This window comes from Nipponia nippon, unplaced genomic scaffold, assembly GCF_047370975.1.
Source record: "Nipponia nippon isolate SJK-2023a ecotype South Korea unplaced genomic scaffold, ASM4737097v1 scaffold_2, whole genome shotgun sequence".
In the NCBI taxonomy this organism is placed as follows: Eukaryota; Metazoa; Chordata; class Aves; order Pelecaniformes; family Threskiornithidae; genus Nipponia; species Nipponia nippon.
Window position 1 is genome coordinate 40,686,691 of NW_028262336.1, and position 26,306 is coordinate 40,712,996.

Here is a 26,306-nt window from a genome sequence, read left to right on the forward strand (position 1 = left end):
TAAACTCTCAGGATCTATCTTCTACTTCAGTTTAAAGCGTAATCTTCTGAGCCCATTGCTGTAACCTAGTCGTTAAGGCAACAGTGACATGTTTATCCAAACAGAGATGTTTTTGTGAAGATGAGAACAGCAAGGCTGTCTATCCTCTGTTACAATGGTAACAGGAAATGTAAAAAGAGGTGCCACACTTCACAGCACAGGGGGAACAAAGGCAAGCAATCAACAAAGAGAGGAGACATATACTGATAAAGGGTACCATAAAAGTGAAAAGGTCTAATGAAAAGTGATTTAGGAGGTCAGAATATCAGAGGAAGTTTGGAACAGAGCAATGCCATTGTGTAAAAGCAGCCCAAATTGGATTTTCCATGTATTCACTATGTATTGAAAGTATTTCACTCTTCTAGGAAGCAATACATTAGCATGCTGAAGGAAAACAGCCTGTTTTTTCATTTCTTCCTCCTGCCCTTCCCCAAATAGGATTCTTTATAGTAAAGCATCTCAGAGTGATAAATGAATCACTGGAGAGGAAAACTTAATGCAATTTACCACTTTAAGGAGAATTCCACAACTATTAAAACACATTCAATTCAATGGAAAAGTATTTTGTATTTGAAACTTAAGAAGGCTATACCATGAACAAAGATTATTATAATCTTCCGAGGTATATAAATACGTACTAAAACCTCTATCGGATATTTATAGAAGTAACTTGAAAACCAGAAAGTAGCTGGAGAATGGTAAGAAACAAGAAACATTCTTCTGCTTAGAGAATCAACCGTGATTAAATTATTTTCTGTATTTATTTCATTTTCAAGTTGATTCTCCTTGCTTCAGAATAATATCAATATTCTATATAATAAGTATTTATTTAATCATATCTTGGTTTTCTTAAATTCTCTTTATGTTAGCAGGTTTTCTATACCATTTGTTTCATTTATCACTAAAAAAATTATCTTTAGGATGAAGCATTGTATTTAATATTTATAATACCTTGGTTTAGAACATCATGTAAGACAATAAAATATACACTTGAAAGTGAAGAAGGACTGAATTAGATCTGAGATAGCTAATCCCTTGTGAGCCATGGGTTATAATAAAGCATGTTAACAGCTTCCTGTACTCTATCCATAAAGAAAGAGAGAGATTAGAATGGAAAAGACATTACATGTATCTTCTGGTCATTTTGATCAATAATTAAGACACGATTTCCAGTAAAAAGAACCTGAAATCATCGTACATCATGAAGATCCATGACGCTCTGTTCTTAGGAAAAAAATCTTGAGAGAGATAATACAGGAAAACATTACTGTTTGATATCTACCACTTAGCAATTTGGATTAATGGAACCCTTCCCATTTCTTGGAACTATTCTTTTTTTTCTTTTTTTTTTTTTTTTTTCCCCCAATGCCTCAAGTTGAAGTTTCAGTTCCTGCTTATAGTTGTTCCTGTGATTTGTTTTCTGTGGTCATTTCTTTCCAAGAGCTACCAACTGGAGTCATTCAAGAAATAGGTGTCACTAAAACATTATTTCAAAACAAACTTTTAATTTTTAAAAATGTGTTTGCAAGTCTTTATTTCTGTAAAGTTATCTCATCTCGGTGTTTGCCTGCAGTTTCTCCGCTTTTCTATATCTGCTGCTCTGCACTAGAAAATACGCTTCATGTCCATGTACTCCTCAGGATTCCTTTGGTCACCGCTTGCACTCTTTCTTTGTTTCCCAGACTGCCTTCCACATCTTCTCTTCATTACCACTCTTGTTTCAAGAAACTGTTTTGGCTTGTCTTCCTATAGTTACTAATACCACTTGATAATTTCTATTTCAGAAGTCCTCAGCCAACTTTTTTTTTTTTTTATTCTATCCAGATGCAAGTGATAATCCTGAGATAAATGATTAGTGTTGTTGGCTTCCCTAAGGAAAAAAAAAAAAAGTACAAACAGCTTCTTTTTGTAACAGCTAAGTTTTCATTATTAAAATACCCATTATGATTAAAATATCCAATTTTTTAATAATTCCTTTTGCACCCCTGTTTGAAAATACCTCATTCATCCTCGTTGCCTGTTACTTTTGGGGTATTTGAAGTCTATGTGTTTGTGTTATCTGGTTAAACTTCTGTTCGACTAAAAAAATGGATCCTTATTTAACAAAGATTTACCAATACTATATTTATTACTTGCATAAACATGTTAAAGTTTATTTTGAGAAGGCCTTTCATCTAATGCCCTGTTCTTTTTTAAAAAAAAAGCCATTTCAGGGACAGAAAGACAATAGCAGAGTGTTGGAGGTTTAGTTAGATTTAGTGCTGCAATTCCATCAGCCAGTCAGTCTCCAGCCTGTATCATTCCAGCAGTTCTTCCTTCTCAGGTGCAGGACTTTGCGTTTGTCCTTGTTGAATGTCGTAAGGTTGCCCTTGGCCTGTCCCTCCAGCCTGTCTAGGTCCTTGTAAAAGGCAGCTCTGCCCTTGAGTGTAAAATGTGACAGTTAGTATATACACGGGATTCAGAGTATTTTGCATTCCTAAATTTATAGGTGATCCCAAGGACTGCTGATAAACTGAGGAATAGTATCTAAGAATGGAGTATGAGCTAACTGAGATACATATGAAGAAAGCATCAAATAGCACTGGAAACTTAACGGTTTCTTTTTACAATATGAGTTAATACTGTGTATACAGTACTTAACTATATAAATAGCAAATAATAATTATATAAATATTTCATCAGAGACCAAATGCTCATTTTGAGAAGATTCAAAAGTGGAAGGATTTTTTTTTTTTTTTAAAAGATAGGAAATAAAAGAAATAACCAACAACAGAAGTGCTGAAGTTTCAGATATATGCCTTAAAATATGAACAGGCTACAAATAAGATATGGGATTTCACATATTACATCTGCATGATGTTGACAGATAGTAAATCTTGGTAGTTCAGAAGAATTTGAATGTATACCAAAAAGTAATTATCTACATGTTCAATGCAATCTTCTGTGGTGATCAGCTGGAAAACTATTAGGTGTGTCTGGGAAAATACAGAATGATGCTTATTTTGGACATATTTAGACATGGACTTTCAAAATTATACACTTCTGAGTTTGTTTAAACTGTCTTGGGAAAATCCAAAATTGTTTGGACAAACTCAGAAGTACTTGCTTTACTTGAGCATACCTTGAAACTGTGACAGAAAGCTGCATGTTTGGATTTGTGTAAGCATTTCTTAAGTTGCCTACGTGGTCATGGACAAGACCTCTTGCACTTCTCTGGAACAGTGTACTCACATCGCACTTCTGCCAGTCTGCAGTTCTTCAGGTGCTGTGGAAGAAAACACAGATATGTTTTGTTCATTTAAAATACTCTTGTGGGGGGAAATGTCAGTGTGAAGTTGCACACTTCTAGGTGCTGTTGGTCAGAGAGAGACAAAATTTACAATAGCTTTCTATTTTGGGCTACATTTTCAGGAAGCCAACAGAGAAACCAGTAGAGTTGAGTTAGGACCGTGCTGTCTTTTTAAATGGCAGTTTTCTCCAGTCTGAAAGTTCAACTTGGATTTTCAACCTCCAAGTTGAGTTCTGAAAGTAGTTAACTAACTTTTTGCTGCAACAGTTGTGCTTGAGATACAAGTAACACACTGTAACATACAATGGTTTCACTAAGCTCAGTGTGACTGAGGGCAGTGACTTTGGTCTGTCAAATCTAAGTTAAAAATTGTTATGTGAAAGATGGGTAATACAAATAACTACTTGTAATTCCATCACTCAGCAATAGTTTACACATTAGTTTAAAAATACTTTTGGTAAGATGAATATTTTGTTTAGGAAAGTTTGGAGAATTTCTAAAGATGACAAGTGAAGGATTTGTAATGTATTTCTGGACAGGTCATTCTGGAGCTATCAAAATACCCTGTTCAGGCAAAACTGAAGTATTTCCTGTTTAATTCTCCAAAGCATTCTCCATTGCATAACTCAAAATTTAATAATATCTTCTCTTCTGTTTAATAACCTAAATTTGAGGGAGCCCGCTAAGTAGATCTGTCTGAGCACTTTTCAAAGTACTTGTAGTTAACAATACAAGCTTTAAGAGAACAGATAGTAGAAATTTTGAACTTCCAAACAGCTCTAATAGAAATGCAACTGGAGGGCAAAACTTTTACAGACGGTGTATTATATGCAATACTCAGGTTCTAATAAAGAAGTTTCAAAACGGTTTGCCTAATTCAAAACTGTTTCAACAAATTTTCAGTTACCTGTTTGAAAGTGTTTTTTTTTTTTTAATTCTGGCTTGAGATGTAGCCTCATGAAAACCAATTCAGGTTTTCCAGTACAGGGCAGATATTTCTGCCTGTTGTTTTCTTTCATGTATATATTGAAATTATTACTTCTTTGTTTTACAGTTTACATAAAATCCTAATGGATCTGCAGAATCAGCAGCTAGCCCAGTTAGCTGACTGGCTGACAAAAACAGAGGAAAGGACAAAGAAAATTGATTCGGAGCCCTTAGGTCCAGATCTAGAGGACCTAAAGCGTCAAGTAGAAGAGCATAAGGTATGCTATGGTATGCTTCCAAAGACATAAAAAACAATTTCAGTTTTTGACATTTTAAAAGCTCTACTCCTGCCATTAGAACATAGCAAAGTAATATGGAATCTTGGTTTAATATTGATTGTTTTGTACAATTAACAAGCTTTTGTAGAGTTATTTTATCACAACTCTGACTTTTATCCTGATATGAAAAAATAAATTACTTCTTTTTAAAATATAAACAATATCCTAAAATATGTGAGGCAACTGTAGTATCCTTTCATTTCACAGTACAATAAGATTATATCAGATTTTTTTTTAATACCTGTGTTTTCTTCTTTTTGCATGTTACTTTTTTTTCCTTGCATGCTGTAGTAGCAATGATGCAGTAGTCATAATTAGACTGCATAATCTTGTTAGGACTCCTGGGACTCTGAATATGTAACTGTACAGTACAACACTATAAAATAGACTCTAGTTACTAACTGTAGAAAATACTTTTAGTAATGTATTTAATGAAAAATAACGAACTAATAAATGGAGTGTAAGACAGAATTTGACCAAATTTTTTCCACGTTCCATGAGGGTAGTTCTTTAATTGGAAGAATTAAGAATTAAAAGGGAGAGACTGTGTAATTTATGTAATAACTTTGTTTCATTTACTGGATTAAATTGTCTGGCTTCATATTAATTTAAATTTTAAAATATGTTTATATATGTATCCATGACACATGGTGATGATGATAGAGAGACAGAAAAGTATAGAAAGCAGAGATGGTTTGTGAGGTCACGGAGATTTACTGTGATAACCTGTTAATGTTTCTGCATCAGTGGTTCAAAGCAGTTCGGTTCCATAGTATCTTGAGAGATTTTAACATTTGATGCTTGATGGCCTGTGTCAGTGCTAGTTCAGGTTCTAGAGGGCAGATCATCCCAAAAAAAACAATTTGAACTGAAACCAGCTCTTACGTTTTTTTTTTAAAAAAAGGTCAAAAGCTGCAAAAGACTGCATGATGCACTTCCGTGTTAAAGGTGATTTTTCTGCATTCTGATTAAGGAGTGCTAGTGAAGAAGAATACAAATTCTACTAATTCAGCCTACTGCTGCTATTTGTGCTATCTGTGCTTGCTCTGTGAAGAGACAATGCGTTTCAGTATGAGAGTTTTCTAGATGAGCCTATATTCTGACATTAAATTTTGTTTTTAAAAAAAGACAACAGGTAATTATGAAATGGTAATTAGAGAAAGAAACCTGAAAGATTTTGAATACATGAGTGCTAAGACTTGAATAACTTTTTCCTATTTCTATGCATTTTGTATTTGAATACTAATGTAAAATGTAATCCTTTTATTTATGCAATCTCTTTACGCTGTGTCTTTCTAATATTGAGAAAAATGGGTATTTAGCTTGTATTTGAATATTCTGAGTGAAGACACACAGAAATCTACCTCTCCCATGTACTAGCTCTTCATTTTTGGTGTGACAAGTTAGTCAACATTATTTATTTATGTGTATTACTTTTTTAAATGTATTTTCTGTACAAGAGACAATTTAGTTAATAAGGTGGAAAGAAAGGGTTTTTTTTTTTTAACTTCAGTTAAAATTCTGTTCATGTATAGTTTGTCTTATAAGTCAAAGAACAAGGTGTTTTCCATTCTTTCACATATTGTGAAAGTTTCAGGTAATTTTATTATATATTGTATGCAGCAAAGCTATTTTCTATAACAAGGGTTAAAACAACGGAATTTTAATAGCACCGTTATTGCTTCATTATTAAATAAGCAAACCAAAAAGGAAAAACCAACACCCCTCATAATTTTTCTTAGTCTTACATGACTCTCAACATCACAGAAACTATGTTGTAGAAATTGATGGGAAGAACCAGAAGTTGGAAGATATAAAAGGCGAAGGTCATTTCAAATTAAACAGACTTCAGCAAAGATTATATGTTTGGTTTGTTGTCATCCTGTCTCCCTCTCCTCTTTACCTTTATCATTTCATATTATTCATCACCCTTTGACTTATAACTTGTTTTCTTTTATTCTACTTTTTTCTGAATGATGTCTCAAAATATTGGTCTTGAGTTCTTGTGACTAACACTTCAGTTTCCCTGCTGGGTCCTATAACAAAAGAATAATCATTCAGTAATGTGTATTGGGAATGGTACCCATCACTGAGACCAGAGAAAGCACACAACATTCTTTCCAGCATGCTACTTAGTTCAGTTGTATATGAGGTTAATATCTTGACAGTACAGAAAATTTTCTAAGTGGACTGAAATAGAGGTGAAATCTAGAAGATTTTACATCATTAGCAAGGTACACAGTTCTGGTAAGAAATCTGGCATAGTCAATACATTTTGGAGTAATAGTCAAACATTTCAGTAAAGAACTATTGGTCTTTGCAGCAGTATTTTATGTATTTTATCTGCTGTTGCAAGTATCCCTTCTTTATAATTTTATAAAGGGAGAAAGCTACCTTTCAATAAAAATCTGAGGACTATTGAGCTGTCTAAGCAGAATACTATATTAGAAATTTTATAATTAAGCAAAAACGTGCTTTTAGTTGAACTGATTTTATTATTCCACATTATTATTATACGATTTATAGTTAGTACATTTTATAGTTTCATTAACTTCCTAAAAAGTCTAATATGCTTAGGTATTTGTACTTTTTCTGGAAGACTGAGCCTTGTTATTTTTTATGAAAATGTCAGAAACTATGGAAAATTTTTAGGATTAGGATTTTTCAGTACTTCAAATTAATTGCAAAGGTAAAATGAGACACTTCCTAACTGTTCAAATATCAGGGGTGGATTTGTCTTTGGGTACTTGGATACCCTAAGTAGGTATATTTATTCACTTTGAAGTAGATTATGTCGGAGTCACATAAGTTGTTCTCTGATATATAGGAATTAAAGGAACCATGGAGTTTTATGAATTTCTATTGTTGCTGTCCCCATGCATCAACATCTATATCCATCTTACATGTTAATTCCCTGAAAATCTGCTATCTCTACAAGCTCAGGAGAACTTGTTAGAAACTTCAGTTTAAATGATTTGAATGGAGTGTGCTGTAGTCTTGAGACTGCCCTCAGTAAATTCCTGTTTCAGGAAGCTCCTGTACACAAACGATTGTCACCAGTGAATTTCATGGTAAAAATAGACACGTGCTTTATAAAGAACAGCCCTTTAGCTCAGGGCAAATTGAATCTGTCTGGAGATTAGAAAATGACTCAACTTTCTGGTTTCATCAGCTCCCTGACTTCTCAGGTCTTTCACAATGTGTGCAAGACTCCGACTTACAAAGTGCCCTCGACTCCTGCAGTTGCAGAGCATTGCTGAATCTGGTTTTGTTCCGGGGTGCCATATACCCACTAATCAGGAAATAAAAGTCACCTTCTCCCTGGCTGTTGGCTTACAGAGCAGTGTATTTATTGTTGTATGGCTGAAAGAAGGGATTGAACCTGGGGGAAGCAAGCTGTGTTATACCGTCTGATCCATGAGTGCTCTGCCTCCTCTTCCTTGATCATCAAGTGTTGGGTCATAAAATGTTGAGAAGTCTGAATTCCAGGGATTGCTTTAACAATTGGTGTACTTCACAGTCCTTGAGAATTGCTTTATAGTCTAGCTCTCTGAAGCAAATGGTAATCACAGGTATAAAAGCCAGAAAAAGGAGGATGCTTATAAATATATTGGCTCAAAGGCTATGCCCATGAAGGAATTAAAACTCTGAAATGTGTTAGGGTAAGGGATTTATGCCTTAAAAACAAAGTAGTCTGTGAATTCCTTTCCTATTGCCTATAGCCAGATTACATTTTATTTTTTTAATTTTCAAATAAAAGTAAGGTGTTTTACCAAAGAGGTTTAAAATACATGACCTAATCTTCAGCAAGGGCTTGTTCTTCCTACCTAAGTGAATTACTTTACTTGAAAAAGCAGCAGAAAAATTGATATGGTGAAATTCAACATAGTTTGTGATACAGTCAAGGTTTCCATTGTGACAAGGCATATGTGGTTAGCCATGTTATTTTTCAGACTGTGACTATCATACTATATATATATACACTAATCACTAGAACAAACTCTGCTAAAGTATTGAGGACACACGTCGGGACTTTGGTTTCCCACATTCTTCTATTGGTTTGAAGCTAGTTATAGACACCTAGAAAGTGTTTCAAGCAGGATGTGGTCCTGGATACCTTGTTTTTTTTCAGGGGAGTGGGAAGAAGGGTTCTTTCAAGTTTTATTTAAGAAATACAACACAGAACCCAGTAATGTAAAACAGTGGTTAACTATTTGGAGTTAAAAATGTACATTTGGTTGTTAATACACTAATATAAAGCTGAAGATAGGTAACAAAAATTATGAAAAGAAATTGAATATTGCCTTCTCTGTGGTGTGAAATTTCAGTAAAAAAAAAAAAAGTAAGAGGAGACACTAAAATCCACCAACGGGGTGTTACTAAGGTGTTACAGTACCTTACAGTACCTGTTGGTTTGTTTTTTTTTTTTAATTTTTTGTGATGTAGGTTAAGTGTACAGTGAATATGCTGTAAACCATCATCCGAAGAGCAAATATGTCTAGACTTCCCACTGCTTTTCTCTGTGCACTGTGAGGAGGGAGGGAACAATTAATTAGATCTATTACATGAAGTCTGGGAAATTGTGGGAGGGTCAGAGAGATGTGAAGAGTTGTAGAAATGTGGCAAGGTTAGGAATTATTCAGGTATCCATTTATGCAGATTTGGGGAAGTTTCTTCACTTTTAGCAGTTTACTATTTTTCACCAAAAGATTGTCCTCAGTTTTAATGCAGCTTGCAGCCGGAACTGGGTACCCAGCAAAAAGGGAAAGAAAATTTTTCCTCAGGCATTCAGAAATCATCAAGTGCCTCTCTCACTTTGTTTCCTGGTTTCTGCAATAAGTGAAACAAGGGTGCTGCATGTGTTTCCTCATCTTGAGTCATCTTCTGAGCAGTTTCATCCTATGTTATTAATGTTGTAGGAGTGCCAAGCTGAAGATAGTATGTGGTTGTTTAATGATAAAAGATGTCATTTTTAATATTTTTATAACTTTTCAAAACTAAATTATTTTAACATGTTAATATGAAGTACAAAATCTAATCCAGTGGCTATTTAAAATTTGCAGGCTATTGCTATGTATGCATGCTATACTGATATCTATAAGTCAACTACATTAACTTTACAAATGCTTTCTCAAGCCAAATTTTCAGTCTGAAATATCATATCAAGAGTTAGGACTTGTGAGTGAGTAACAGTAAGCTATTTTTGTGAAAGTAATGGAAATCTGCCCAATATGCTTATGTTAGCATATATATGCAAAGGTAACAAAATAAGTTTCAATTGCTTAGTATTGACAGCAATAGGATTATAAAGTTCTTATGTTTATGCATGTTAATCAGTCAGTGGGGCTCCAAACACATAGCATTTTCTTAATATGGAACATATTTTGTAACATGTATGCTTTCATTATAGGTGTTTCAAGAAGATTTGGAACAGGAACAAGTCAAGGTGAATTCTCTAACCCATATGGTAGTGGTGGTAGATGAAAACAGTGGAGACAGAGCCACTGCTGCACTGGAAGAGCAGCTTCAGGTAATGACTAAACTTCTGTTTCTCAGAGAAAAACCTATCTGTGGCATTCAGTGTTAATAAAGTTGAATAACTACTAGTAGCATTGAGTGTATCTCAGGAGATGTTTGTGAGGATGATCTTAAATATTTCTGTAGGATGCGACTTTTGCATAGATGGGTAAATGCATGTATTTTGGAGAAAAAAACCCAAATATCTGAGAGCAACTTTCTTTTTGTTTTGTGATTCATTCAGTATCAACCTGTTTTATCTATCCAAGGACAAGTGTTTGTCTTTTATTTCTTAACTGTATTTCATTACTCCTAACAGAAGTAACATGATTTTCTGTTGTAGTTGAGGAGAAGGATATTGCATGTAAGAATCTACACAATTCAGCAGAGTGTGAGTTACTGAGAACGTGAGATTTTTCTTCTGATGGGAAACTTTTGGTATATATGGTATATTTTTGTGTTATAGTTACATAAAGTGTCATTATCCACTGGCAAGTGCTTAAAGGCACATTCATTTTAAATAATGCCCAATATGTGTGTCTTGTAATGGCAATGCTGGTCCCACAAAATTGAAATAGGAGTTCTTAAAAATAAGCAAAAGCAAATAGTGAATGTGTACAGGATCATATTTTTGTAGACAAATAATGGTTATCAGGAAATATCAAGAACATGCTGTTTCTTCTAAAATACTTTTTGGGGGAAAGTGATCGTTTCTTTCCTGTTCATTTCTCATGGACATGTTTCCTAAGAAATGAAGTGAATCATCTCAGTCTGTCCTTAGTTTCATTTCTCGGTTTCAGTGTATATCCTCTTCAGTATACAAGTTTTTTACAACAGTTTATCATTTAGGATTCTTATGACAAGGCTTCCTAGAGTACTAGAATTGGGAAAAGTTAGCAGCAACGTCCTTGCAATCCAAACCTGTTCTAAATTGCATGTTGACGCAAAGCCTAAACAATGAACAGACAAAAACTTCTATATACTCTATTTTCTAAATACAATTACTCGAGTATTCTTAAACGAATGACACATTGGAGACGTATTTGTGATAAAGCTAGCAGCCAAGATGTTCTAAAAATTTATCAAATATTAGCTTTTCTTATGAGAAAGTTTAGTATTTCCCTCACATCTTTAAAAAGTTGCTCTTACTCTGTTATTTATATTGCAATGCTCTTACTGTAACTTCTGAATGAACTTAAATGGATAATTAGTGTTGAGATACATTGATTAAAATCAAGAAGGCTACTCCTATGTTGGTGGTCAGATCTCCAGGGTCACTGCTCAAGAACTATGGCAGTACTACAACCAAGATTCCTTCTATTTTTCAGAAAGGAGAAAGTACTTTTCTTTCATTTTGCTTCTTTGCCCAAGAAAATAAAAAGGTTTCTGTTTTTTTCATCATTAAAGCCCAAGGTTTCTCTAGAGAAGCTATCAATACATTCAGCTGGAAGGTATAGCTGTAGCACAGACAGATATCTGTGTGCTTTCTTCAATCTAGCTAATTTGCGTACCAATACCAGTAAATCAGTAATTAGTTTGGAATTTAGAGTAGGTAGTACCTGTTTGGCTAAGATGCTGAGCACTGCCACTTCAAAAATAAGTCTCCGTTTACCGCAACTTCTTAGTCACTCAGGGAGCACAACCCAGCTAAGGTAACAATGCAGCCTCTACTGATCTGTCAATTTTTACTTTCTTTTAAATTCATCTTAAGTGTCAGAACTGTGGTGTATCTGCTCAAGACAGTCTTAACCTTCCAGAATTTCTTTCCAGCTCCTTGTATTCTGTTCAGTGGAATAAAGCAGAACCCTTGCAAGCACACAATTCCAGAAGCTAAACTAAACTAAGAAAATATCTTGAATGGAAGAGGAATTAAAATGAAATTAAATAGAAAAATGAATGGGAAAAGGTCCAATCAGTTTATTATTCTATGTTGGCAAACAGTAGGTTCTTGCAAAGAGGCCTATGGTAAAGTATGACAAAAAAAAAAAGGAAATTATTAAAGGTATTTGATATTTACTGCACTTCATGAATTAGAAGATGAGATTTTTTTAATAGTGTGAAAAACAAATGAAAGGTTGGTGGATTGTTGGACATATAATCTAATTTCACATCTTCAGAAAGATATCTGGACAACTAAGAGCGCATCAGGTGACACAGCTGCATCCTCCTATTATTACACTGGTTGCAAAGGTACCATTTGTATCCCATGCAATTTCTGTGCTTGACCCATGTTGGAATCCAATCTGAAATAGAACTCAGACATTACTGTAATGCATTTACCCCATTAAAGAAACATAAAGAATGATGAGTGTAAATGGAACACAATGGAAATACACCATTTGTAACTGTACTAGTGGAGAAGGCGCCTGTTGTTGGGATATAGCATGCCCAATTATTACTGTCATTGAGAATGTATTCCTGGAAAGATGCCAGTAAGGCAATTCCTGAGGCACCGTACCCTGCAGCACAGGCACGCTCTGAGCAGAGCATGCGGTGGCATGGAACAGTCCAGCTACTGTTCATTTCCCTCCTTGAATCACACTGTCTTAGAGAATTATCTGAAAGAAAAGCTCAATAATCCCATTGCTCTGGAAGTTACAAAATATGTAGCAGTATTACAGATGTTAATAAAAACAAAATACAGATATAAAGCTGTGGGGTTTAGGGTGTTAGAGAGGTGTGCAAACTTTCATACTTTTATGCCCAGGAGAACTGAGTTACCACAGTCCACCTACTATCCTAGCAAAATGTTACATCTCCTTTTCTGAGTGTACAGAAAGATTGTTTGGATTTTTATTTAATTTTATTTTTTTTCATGTCACTTGCATACTGAATATAAGCACAGGAGATACGATGTGTTGGCAGGCACAACCATTAGAGCATTTGACAAAAAGCACAATGGAGCAAAGTTCAAAGCTTGGTTATGTATCTGCCAGACTGACTTTTAAAAGTAGAACAAAACAAGAGCATGCACTGTCAGACAAAAGAGCTTAGTAAGGCTGCCTGAGTGAGATACTGGTCAGGATCAGATTTGGAAGAAAGTGAACAGTTATGGCTATGTAATAGTCATGCATTTTCCAAGCAGCTGCAATTCAGTTACGCCTTTCTTTTTGAAAAGGATTGAGATGGTGATTCCTTAAATGCTTTCAAATATAAAAAATATATGTATGTAATGCATATATTTATGCATGCATCTGTATAAAATGATGTTAAAAGCCATAAAAAGGTCACTTACACATTTTAAAACTCTCAACAGTATGACAAGAATCTATACTGGCTTCCCATGACCATTGTAGAAGCTCTTAAGATTTATTGCATATGCAAAAAAAAAGAAAAAAGAAAAAATCTATTTAAGAGACAGTTAATGGCATGGAAGCTGAAAGTGTCCTCTCAAACAAATTATCCGTAGAAAAGTTAACCTCGCTTGGAAAAATAAAAGTAAACGCAATTACAGTGCTTCTCTTACAAATAGCTGTTGCCCTAAGGTAGTCTGAGAGGTTACAGCTAGTCTAGGTGAGTGTGAATATTAAAACTACTTTTATATAACATTGGTTACTTGACGTAACAGTGTGTGATGTGTTGTGAGGCTCTGTCTATTTATGCTGCTGCTGAGAACTATTTAGCCTTGTAACTCCTAGACCCCATTTGGTTCAGTCCAGAGCCTTACTAAAAAGGCAGCTGCTGAGTAAGGCTCAAATCTGTATTTAATGCTGCAAAATCAGGGGACTATACTAGCAAATCTGTTGCAATAGTCTGACTCATTTGTCAGCAAAGTGTGGGAAATTATCTTCAGCCCACAGAAATGGCTGGATAACATACAGAAGCCATAAAGGCAGGGAGTTTTTTCTCTACTTATACCCAGCAGACAATAGGTCCCTTAAGGACTCTTGTGGTCTAGCTCAAATTAAAGCCCTCCCCAGGCTTCAGGGGTCAGGGTCTGTGCCGGAAAGAAATCTGCATTAAATGTATCAAATGCTTCTTGATGGCCTTTTTGCCTGCTGAGGGAAAGGAGCTGAGAGTGTAATTTACACTGTCTATTAGATATTCATATTATTCAGGGTACTGTCCTTTGATTGAAGATGATGTATGGGTAGTTCGTGTAAAAATACATCAAAATAGGTGAGAAATGTTAAAGAACTACACAAACTGCTTATTGCTACATGGAAGAAATTCTGTGAATGTGCTAAATATTTCTTTTTTTTTTTTAAATTGATTTTGCATATAGACAAAATGGTATTTCCACTATTTCTTATTACTTTAAGGAGATAGCCTTACTTTATTAGAAAAACATCTTTCAGAAAAACTGTTCTATTAGTTGCAGGCTTGAGGCATATTATTTCACTTTTTATACATTCACTCCAGTGTTCCCAAGAGTTGTGTTGGTTTTACTCATTTTCTCTTGTTCTTGTGTTTCCTTACTGTGACCTTTTTACAGACTAGGAATATTTTATCTTCTGCTTTTTGTAGTCATAAAGAATATTCTTTCAGAGTCCTCTCAATACAAAACAATTTCTTTTACATGCAGATTTCTTTGAAAATTCCAGCTAGGGCTGTAAAAAGAGGGCATTTTAAGGGAGCAGGAAGGTGTTTTACTTTTTCCTGTGGATTCAGTCAGTTCCTCTGGAGACTTGTTTTCCCAGGTGTTGGGAACAAAACCCTTGGTACAGTCTGAGTTTCCGGGTATCACACAGGCTACTTACAGCATTGGCTACTATTTGATGTGAATAAATAGGTAAAGTTGAGGACCATATGATTTAGTAGTCAATATCTACTTTATAAATAGACAGTCCTGACATGGTATTTCTGACTTGAAACTTTGTCTCTTAAGTCTATTCAACCAAACAGTATATCTTAGTGTCATGGTTGTTATGATCTCTCATGAGTAATAACAGGTTTAAGGCAGGTCACAGTATCAACCCTTTTATCAGTGCAGTTACTTAGTCATTTTACTTATTTAATTAAAATAAAATGTCTTGTCAAACTATTGAGACAAAAATAAAGGTAGGTATTGTGGCTCTTTGAAATCATATGATGAAAATAATATTTTGTATTGACTCAGCAAAACTTTTTTAGTATCCAAATCAATGCATTTCTTAGAGTAAATGCAGAGCTAGATATTTGATCTTGTACTCTTGAGTTGTTGGTGTTTTCTGGATGAGCAAACAAAAAATATTTTTCAAGGTATATCATAGTGATAAAGACAGGTTGATGAAGATGTTACTGCAGATGTTGAGATCAAACTGTATTTCTTTATGAGGATTGTTAAGAAAAGTCAGCTGCTTGAATGTGAGACATTATAAAAATCCTCATACATGAATAATTTTTAAAAATACTTTTTATCAATAAAAGCCTTACTGCTTTATTTATAAAACATCAAAAGAATGCAATATAATAGAAGTCTGATATAAAAAACACAGACATAAAGATAAGGAACTGAGTTTGAGGCTTAGTCTATGATTAGTGTAACTTAAATTTAAGCAATCAAATACAATATGCTGACACATATGGATAAATTAAGTAACTGAGAATATAGAATCATGGAATGGCTTGGGCTGGAAGGGACCTTAAAGATCATCTGACTCCAGCCCCCACTAGATCAGGTTGCTCAGGGCCCCGTCCAACCTGGTCTTGAACACTGCCAGGAGGAATGGGGCATCCACAACCTTTCTGAGTAACCTGTTCCAGTGCCTCACCACCCTCTGAGTAAAGAATTTTTTCCTAACATCTAATCTAAATCTCCCCTCTTTCAGTTTTAAACCATTCCCCCTTGTCCTATCGCTATCTGTCCTTATGAAGTCTCTCCCCCTCTTTTTATATAATACCCACTAAGTTTTGGAAGGCAACTATAAGGTCTCCCCGGAGCTTTCTCTTCTCCAGGCTGAACAACCCCAACTCCTTCAGCCTGTCTTCATAGCAGAGGTGCTCCAGCCCTCGGATCATCTTAATGGCCCTCCTCTGGATCCATTCTAAAAGCTCCACATCTATCTTGTGCTGAGGGCTCCAGAGCTGGATGCAGTACTCTAGGTGGGGTCTCACGAGGGCAGAGGGGGAGACATACGTGACAATGCACCTATGTGAGTGCCTGTTGCTATTGCTGTGATAGACAGCAAGGAAAATGATTGGTTGTATACCAATGACCAGGACATTCATTATGTGTGAGGACTTGATTATGGGTGGTTATGTATCTTATGTATTCATATGGAACTGTGCTGAATTGCAGTTAGTGGTAGAAAAGGAGCCATGTAAGTGTAGATGTAATGATCCTAGGACTGAGTCTATAGCTCAAACCAGGCTGAACTTTGTAAATATTCCTACTTCAAGTATCTAATATGTTACTGTATAGCATGAGGTGGTATACCTCAAATTAATTTCGGTTTGCTTCATATTCTAATAGAGAATATTTAGGGTGGTGTTCTTGAAAAGAGTTTAGAAAAAGAAATATTTACATTCTGTAATATTTAGGGTGTTCTCCTTGAAAAAAGTTTAGAAAAAGAAATATTTATGTTCTGTAACCAGTATTTGGGATGTGATTAAAAATAGAAGAAAAAAAAATCTAATCCATTTAAATATGATTTTTCAGTTTATCTCAAATATATTATCCATCCCATGTAATTAATTGATTAGTGATTATTTAATAATAATTATTATTAAACTAGAAATAAGTAGGTTTTTATTTGTTTGTGTAGATCAGTGTATGATTCCACCAACTCCAAGTTTCCTTCTGCATCCGTGCATGTATATATAAGTATATATCCATTGGATAAGTCCAATGCAAGGTGGAGACGTAAGAGCTTGCATAACTCATGATGGGGCACACTTAAAGAATGAAATTTTCTTCAGAAAATTGTAGGCTATGAAAGTCCATTCATTCTTTTTTAGAGGTCCTTTTTGAACAAAACTTTTCTCTTGTCAAAGACCTTGTATTTGGCTTGTATGAGAATTCAGAATTTCCAGCAAGTGCAAACTATTGGTTAGATTTGTGCAGTGTGATTTATTCTGATCTACACCTGCATTACCAATGGAGAGATGTCTGGTCATGAAAAAAAAATTCTAAAAACATTAATCTAAATCAGAGGTGCCAAAACCTTTGCTGCTTAACTTTGGGATGATTTATGAATCCTTCAGTAAAAACTGTAAGTGTATTTTTAAAATGCAGTACATAATTAGTATCTGTAAACTCCAGTGTAAATCAGGCACCAAAACTACTAAATGTGGTTCACCTCACCACATTTATATAGAATATATAGAATTTTAGAAATTAAGAGATTTTTCTCCTATGATAGTGGGAAGAAAGGGCATATAGGGAAAACGAAGTACTGAAGCTTGGACCTTGTTAAAGAATAACAAGAAGCCACTTCTTATGACTTCATTGAATCATGTATGGTGTTTTTGAGTAGTACAATAAAGGTTAGTAGGAAATTTAAAAAAAAGTAATAATGCTTGGTTTCAACTAAAATAAGGGAGAGACAACAAGGTAGTGTTTTGTGTAATTTTAAAATGTATACAGTAGCGTATGCTACAAATATCTAGGAAACCTCAGTGGGATTTGTGCTGGTATGTTAGCTTATAATGTGGGTTTTTGTTCCACAACAATATTTTAAAAGAGGTAAGAACTTAGATCAACTGCATGGACGGTGCAACTTAAGAACCAGATACTTTTTTGCTTTGATCACATGTTTGGGCCATCATAATTATGTTTCAAGCAGTTATGTTTTGAGCATTGTAAAGTTTTGAAACTAAGGGGCTGTTTGAGAGTGTGGTACCAGAGATTTAATAAAAGCTGTGTCTGTAGATTAGTATTAAAATTATCTCTTTTTGGCTCTATTGTGTTCCCTATTCTTTCCATTTTGGTTTTATTTCAAAAGGTGATAAGATCTATTTCAGTGTGACATGCAATGTATTTTAAGGGCTTAAGACTGTAAAAAGTGAATTATGAAAGTGTTTTCACAAAAATTTGTAATGCCATAGGAAAATCAGATTGCCTTGTTTAAAAAAAAAAATATATATAAACCAATGCAAACCTCTGTTGTGTGTTTCTTTCTTTCTAGCACTTTGGAAACCGGTGGGCAGTCATCTGCAGATGGACAGAAGACCGATGGGTCCTTCTGCAAGATATTCTTCGTAAATGGCAGCACTTTGCAGAAGAGCAGGTGAGTAGTTTTAGCAGTTATAAATTGGAATGTTCTTTGAAAAATTGCACTAGGAAAGGCCTGACTGAAGCCTTTTCATTCTCTTCTCTCCAATTTTCTTTCAGTGCCTTTTTGATGCATGGCTTACTGAGAAAGAGGATGCTGTGAGCAAAATTCATACAACTGGCTTTAAAGATCAAAATGAAATGCTGACCAATCTACGTAAATTAGCTGTATGTATTTTTCATTCTCCTATTTTATGTTCAACTTTCTTATTTGTGAGTCTGAGTGCAGGTGGCTTTATCCCACTCTCAGACAAAATGTTTTAACAGAACAGCTGTTTCATACTTTGGGAATGGATGTTGTCTCACGTGGATGGAATAGGTTGGTCCATGGCCTTGCTGATAAAGGAACCAATACGTACAGATGTTTTCCCTGGTTGTCGCTTCAGTCAAAAGTTTATGAACTGAAATAGCATTTGGGTGTCTTAAAAATATGTATACTTTTATACTGAAAGTTTCTTTGTTGATACTATTGATGTATATATTAGAATCAGAGAATCATAGAATAGTTTGAGTTGGAAGGGACCTGTAAAGGCCATCTAGTCCAACCCCCCTGCAATAAGCAGGGACATCTTCAACTAGATCAGGTTGCTCAGAGCCCTGTCCAACCTGACCTTGAATGTTTCCAGGGACGGGGCATCTACCACCTCTCTGGGCAACCTGTTCCAGTGTTTCACCACCCTCATTGTAAAAAATTTCTTCCTTATATCTATTCTAAATCTACCCTCTTTTAGTTTAAAACCATTACCCCTTGTCCTATTACAACAGGCCCTGCTAAAAAGTTTGTTCCCAGGTTTCTTATAAGCCCCCTTTAAGTATTGAAAGGCTGCAATAAGGTCTCCCCACAGCCTTCTCTTCTCCAGACTGAACAACCCCAGCTCTCTCAGCCTTTCCTCACAGGAGAGTGTTCCATCCCTCTGACCATTTTTGTGGCCCTTCTCTGGACCCACTCCAACAGGTCCACATCCTTCCTGTGCTGAGGACCCTAGAGCTGGACTCAGTACTGCAGGTGGGGTCTCACCAGAGCAGAGTAGAGGGGCAGAATCACCTCCCTTGACTACTGGCCATGTTTCTTTTGATGCAGCCCAGGATACGGTTGGCCTTCTGGGCTGTGAGAGCACATTGCCAGCTCATGTCCAGCTTTTCATCCACCAGTACTCCCAAGTCCTTCTCCTCAGGGCTGCTCTCAACCTGTTGATCCCCCAGCCTGTATTGATACAGGGGGTTGCCCCGACCCAGGTGCAGGACCCTGCACTTGCCCTTGTTGAACCTCTTGAGGCTTGCATGGACCCACTTTTTGAGCTTGTCCAGATCCTTCTGGATGGCAATCCCATCCTTCAGGCGTGTCAACCGCACCACTCACCTTAGTGTCATCTGCAAACTTGCTGAGGGTGGACTCAATCCCGCTATCTGTGTAACTGATGAAGATATTAAACAGTAGTGGTCCCAATACGGACCCCTGAGGGACACCACTTGTCACCAATCTCTAGATGCGACCATCCAACCAATTCCTCATCCACCAAACAGTCCACCCACCAAATCCGTATCTCTCCAATTTAGACAGAAGGATGTTGCAGGGGACCATGCCAAAGGCCTTACAGAAGTCCAGGTAGATGACATCTGTAGCTCTTCCCTTGCCCACTGATGTAGTCACTCCATCATAGAACACCATGAGGCTGATCAAGCAGGATTTGCCCTTGGTGAAGCCATGTTGGCTGTCTCAAATCACCTCCGTGTCCTCCATGTGCCTTAGCATAGGTTCTAGGAGGATCTGTTCCATGATCTTCCCAGGCACAGAGGTGAGGCTGACAAGTTGGTAGTTCCCAGGGTCCTCCTTTCTACCCTTTTTAAAAATGGGTGCAATGTTTCCCTTTTTCCAGTCCCCGGGGACTTCACCTGAGTGCCATGACTTTTTGAATATTATGAAGAGTGGCTTGGCAACAACATCGGCCAATTCCCTCAGGACTCTGGGATGCATCTTACCAGGTCCTATAGACTTATGTATGTTCAGGTTCCTTCAGGTAGTCACGAACCTGATCTTCTCTTACAGTGGAAGGGACTTTTCTCTCCCAGTCCCTGCCTTGTGGTCCATCCACTCGAGAGGTGTGGGAAGAGAGGTTGCCAGTGAAGACTGAGGCAAAGTTGTTGTTCAGTACCTCTCAGTTGTTTAGACCTTCTCCTCGTCTGTTGTTACCAGTTTGCCAGTCTTGTTCATCAGGAGGGATACACTCTCTTTGACCTTCCTTTTCTGGCTGACACACCTGTAGACGCCCTTCTTGCTATTCTTTGCGTTCCTTGCCAAGTTCAGCTCCACCCACGCCTTGGCCTTCCTGACCCCATCCCTAGACAACCAGGCAGCATCCCTATACTCTTCCCAGGATGCCTGTCCCTGCTTCCACTGCCTGTGCATTTACTTCCTGCCCTTTAGTTTGACCAGCAGGTCTCGACTCATCCGTGCTGGTCTCTTGCCTTCCTTTCCTGATTTCTTACACTTGGGGATCGAGAGCTCTTGCGCTCTATGGAAAGTGTCTTTAAAGATCTCTCAGCTCTGTTCTGCTCCCTTGTCCATGAGGGCAGTTTCGCAAGGGGTCCTATTAACTAATTCCTTGAACAGCTGGAAGTCTGTTTTCCTAAAATTCAGGGTCCTGGCTTTACTCTTCACCTGATCCTTATCCCTCATTACTGTGAACTCCACCAGTGCATGATCACTGTAGGCCCAGGCTGCCTCCAATCTTGACGTCACCAATTAGCTCACTTGTGTTGGTGACCAACAGGTCCAGTATTGCATCCCCTCTGGTAGGGCTGTCTATTACCTGGCTTAAGAAGTTATCCTCAATGCATTCCAGGAATCTCCTGGATTTCCTACAGCTTGCTGTGCTACTTTTCCAGCAGATATTGGGGTGGTTGAAGTCTAGTTGGGGTGGTTGAAATTCTAGTAATCTAATGGGCAAGCAGTCTTGAAGTTGAATTCAAGCCAGGCTTTTATTAATGCATAATGAATTAGAGGCAAATCAGGATGCTTTACAGTACCTTCATGAAGAAAAAATTATGGGAAGAAAATCAGATTTATTCAATTCAATAAATTATTACTTGTGGATTTCAGAAAGTTGCTGGAGGAGATAGGAACTGGAGGTTGAAATGTTTATCACAAATTGTGAAGTAGCAAGCTATTAATGGTTTGAAAGCGTTAAGGATAAGACCAGTTTAGGTACTTTTCAGAATTGCTTGGAAATAAGATGTTAAGAAGGAAATACTTTCCTTTAGTAGTATTTTCATAAATTTGGTTAATGAAATAAATACACACTCTTATGAAGTTAATTATGTTGCCAGCTTAAATTGTTAAGCATTACTCTCATGAAAGCATTGACAGTCTTTCATAAAACTGAATGTTTGAACACCAGAGTGAGTAAAGTGATTCTTCCATCCCCCTGAACCTCAACAATAATCATGTCATCCTTGACAAAACAGGCGGGGTTTATTAATAGCAACTTAATCTTTTTAGCACATGAATAACTTTGATGTTTTTAGAAACAGCTGATCCATAATGCAATAGTTTAGATATTTAAATGTTGATGGTATGCTGAAGAAACACTGCCTCTCTAGTCTCTTTGATTTGTAGCAGCAAAATATTTTCAACTTTCAATATTTTCAATTTTTTTTTTTAATTCCTCTGTCTGGTTTTAGACCTAGTAGCAGTCATCTCCAAATTCCAGTGAGTATGTATTTTTACCTTCACACAATGCCAAATTGTCAGTTTTGTGGATGAAGATTTACTATTTTAGACTTCTGTGAACCATGAGGAATTTGTATTAATGCATTACCCACATGAAAATTCTTCTCAGGGAATATATTCTTCCAGTCTTGGACTGGCTTTTGGAAATAGGGAAAAATGAGGTCATGGTATCCTGACCCAGACATGCAAATCATGCCTCTCTTTTGGCATATGTTATTTTGGCCATAGAGATGTGTTCAGATGTAGTAAAGGAGAAGCTGTCATGAAAAATCGCCTTTATAATTAGGCCAGCTTGTTCCAGAATTGTAAAGGTGAGTGTGTGAGGCAATAAACATACATTCTTTTACTGATATTAAAATGTTTATATTCTTAACAAATGGTAGCTCAGTTCCTCAGTTATCTAATCACTTCCAGCAGGAAATTACAGTATTAGTTTGTCCTGTTAGATCTTAAGAATTTTAAGTTTGATATCATGATATGGCATAAGAGCTTCCAGCCTTTTTCCTGTCTCTTATATGCACAACTTGGCAAGATTAAGGTCATGTTCTTGAGCCAGATTTCAGTCTCTTAAGCCTGAAGGAAATTTCTGAAGGTATTTTATTAAACCATTTAGCATTATGACTGTTCATTTGAAATTCTACAACCCTCCTACAAGGTCCTAAGCCTTCTAAAGTGCCTGAAGTGAAATAGGTCTGTTGAGATGCTGTTCACAGTACGAAAAAAATGTTGACTCTACATCACATTAATCATTACATCACATAGTAACAAGTATAAGGTGAAATAAGAAAGAGCAGCTGGTAGTTTTCACACATATTTGCAGTTCAGGATACTTCTGAAGAAATCATGATTTAACTACTGCTTGCTGATGCAGAAATACATCAGTGTCTTCTCCACAGTAATTTTATCTCATGTTTCTCCAGTGGGAGGAAATACACTGTTAATTTTAGTTAAGACAGGATTTCTGATAGTAAGCACTGTTACTGCTTAAAAGTAAGCTTTCATTTTACCAACATTTGTTAAACTGGTAGTAGGTATGCATATATTTTCAGACAGTAATAAAGATTTTGAGTAAGCAGAAAGATTGAGATTGTTCCTGAACTAGAATCTCCATACATGGATTCCTGTTTTAGGATTGCTGGAAGATTTTTGCAGCCCAAATTCTGATTATTTGTCTTAATATAAACAAGCACATATTTCCCCCAAATTTAATCATTTCTAATGATTTGACTGCAGACTCAGCACTATTAACAAATAGTAGTTCTCTGTAGATTCTTTCTCAGATGTGATTCTCCCAAACTGGGAGAAAGAGGCAAGTTAAAACATTTTAGATAAAACTATGTGAATTAAACTTTGATATTCAATTTGGTGTCAGAATACTCTAATGTATGGAGGCTGGGATACACTCTGCAGTGGAAGACAAAATGTTTTGAAATCTAACAGATTCAGGATGTCCCAAAGATTATGATGCTGTGGTGGGTTAGCCTTGGCTGGCCATGAGTTGCACTCTCTCACTCCCCTTCCTCAGCAAGGCTGGGGCAGAAAATAAGATTAAAAGCTCATTGGTCAAGATGAGGACAGGGAGATCACTCACCAATTACTGTTGCAGGCAAAACAGACTCAACTTGGGGAAGATTAATTTAATTTATTGCCAACCAAATCAGAGTAGCATGATGAAAAATAAGAACAATCTTAAAACACCTTCCCCTCTATCCCTCCCTTCGTCCTGGGCTCAACTTCACTTCCGACTTCTCTACCTCCTCTGCCTGAGTGGCACATGGGGACGGGGAATGGGGGCTGCAGTCAGTTCATAACACATTGTCTCTGCTGCAACTTCCTCTTCACACTGTTTCCCTGCTCCAGCATGGAGTCCCACCCACGGGAGACAGTCCTCCACAAACTGCTGCAACCTGTGTCCTTCCCACAGGCTGCAGTTCTTCACAAACTGCTCCAGCATGGGTCCTTTCCATGGGGTGCAGTCCTTCAGGAACAGACTGCTCCAGTTTGGGTCCCCCACAGGGCCATAGCTCCTGCCAGGAGCCTGCTCCAGCATGGGCTCCTCTCCATGGGGCCTCAGCGCCTGCCAGGAACCTGCTCCAGCATGGGCTCTCCACAGGGTCACAGCTTCCTTCAGGCACATCCACCTGTTCCAGCATGGGGTCCTCTATGGGCTGCAGAGGGACAACCTGCATGACCATGGTCTTCACCACAGGCTGCAGGGGAATCTCTGCTCCAGCTTCTGGAGCACCTCCTCCCCCTCCTTCTTTTCTGACCTCAGTGTCTGCAGGGCTGTTGCCCTCACGTTTTTCTCACTCCTCTCAGAGCTGCTGCGCAGCATTTATTACCCTTTCTTAATGATATTTTCACAGAGGCACTACCGGAGTTACTGATGGGCTCACCTTTGGGCATCGGTGGGTCTGTTTTGGAGCCATTTGGAAGTGGTTCTATCCGACATGGGGGCAGCCCCTGGTGTCTTCTCACAGAAGCCACCCTTGCGGCCCCCCGCTGCCAAAATCTTGCCATGTAAACCCAGTACAGATGCTGTCCTTCTTTTTCCCTCAGCTTTAGCAGTCACATTTTCATTGTTATTGAAATGAATGGGTAAAATATATTTTTGTTTGGTGTAGGAATTCAGCTAGTTCTGTTGTGTTAAAATTGATATCAAGTCAATTAGATTTCTTCTTAATTTATATACTGTACCCATAATATATATTTGTAAGAATTTTTGTTCAGATAAAACTGGTTTTGCAAGAAATTTTTGTGTTCTAATAATCTCAAATGGCTTGTTTCAGAGGACTCATTTGTATTTGTATGTGAAAATTTATCTCCTTTGTCATTAATTCTCTTCTGGGGTCTGCTTAGTCTAAAGGTCAGAAAAACTGTTTAGGCTTTACTACTTTGTGCATGTATTAATACTGACTTCATTTTTTTTCTGATGTTGATGGGTAATTGCTCTAGTTCTAAAAATATTTCCACAGAACAACTGGTTTGGTTTTTTTTGTTTTAATCTTCCACCTACCATTTATTCACTGTCACTATAATTGTCTCTGAATTCTCACACAAGGCAAAGGGTGACATAGAGCATGGACTAAGCTGGAGGATATGATGCACTGAGAATACAGAACATAAGTGGACAGACTGAGGTGAAATTTTACTGTCATTTATGGCACAGACTTGATAGGTTGTTTTCATGTCCTGTGCCTAAGCTTTGCAGCCTGTAAAAGGAAGGTGATGGTATTCCTCTTTTTCATAAAACACGTTGAGATGTACTGCAAAGGTATTCAAGATCTAGGTCTATATATTTATAGTAAATATTCCATTAATATAGAGTTAAATCTTCTCTTGCTTCATTTAATGCAAATGTCTTTACTTATTAGAAGAGAGAAATTAGATATTACACCATTTTTTACTGGAACAGATCCTTAGCAGCCGAACAATTTACAGCAGGTGTTGCTGATTAGAATATTACAATGAGCAAAGAAAGTTTCTGGTGATGTTTAAGGAAAAGAAAAACAGCAATCATTAAAAACTTGAAGACAAAAAACAACTAGTAGAAGCATATTACCAACAAATAAGGAAACCACTTGATAATGTTAAAATATTGGAGTTTACAATATACACTTGACAGAAGTTATGACTGAGTTATTTGATAATTAATTTCATAAAGCAAACTACCATTTATTCTCCTGCAGATTGGTAAATTACGTATTTTGTTGCTAGCTCATTAGTATTTTAAGTCTATTCTTGTACCAGAAAAAAACAAAACTAGAGCATATTATTGGTTACTGTAGCACATTGACAGGTTTTCAGTAAGGAAATGTGAAAACAGAATCCCCCAATATATTTTTACAGGTTAACTGCAGCTATCACAAAAGTGTATTAGGTAGCAGTGAGCGGTACCTCTGACACAGAAAGTTTTAGCATCCTTCTCTGTCTAGTGTTTCACTTACTGGTTGTGCTCCATGTATCTGGGATTGATGCTGAACTCATTTGTGTATTATACAGCTGTTGTCAGCTGTGGAGGTTGGAAATAAAGCACTGCTGTTCCAAACTCACTAATCGTGTTTCATAGGGTACCGTTTTTGATTATTTCAGTCGGTGTATGTGGTGGCTTTCACGTGAGCTTTTTCTGACACTGTAGGCAAAAAAAAAAAAAAAAAAAAAGTCAAATATAGGAATCCTTGAAATTTTAAGACGGTAAATTGTTTTACATCTAGTCTGCTCCCTCTGGTAGATCCGCTGCTATACAAACAGATTCTTAAATATAAAGTGTGT

The 26,306-nt window shown here is 36.7% G+C and overlaps 1 protein-coding gene across 7 annotated transcripts in view; it reads left to right on the top strand.

Annotated features, from left to right (window-relative positions):
• DMD (dystrophin) overlaps positions 1-26,306 on the top strand; it is a 1,304,666-nt gene that overhangs the window by 501,302 nt on the left and 777,058 nt on the right. For all 7 annotated transcript variants that reach the window (XM_087759563.1, XM_087759562.1, XM_087759568.1 and 4 more), the window contains 4 exons: positions 4,383-4,533; positions 10,004-10,123; positions 18,159-18,260; positions 18,365-18,472. In XM_087759563.1, the coding sequence (XP_087615689.1) occupies positions 4,383-4,533; positions 10,004-10,123; positions 18,159-18,260; positions 18,365-18,472 (481 nt within the window). The remainder of the gene's footprint in view (positions 1-4,382; positions 4,534-10,003; positions 10,124-18,158; positions 18,261-18,364; positions 18,473-26,306) is intronic.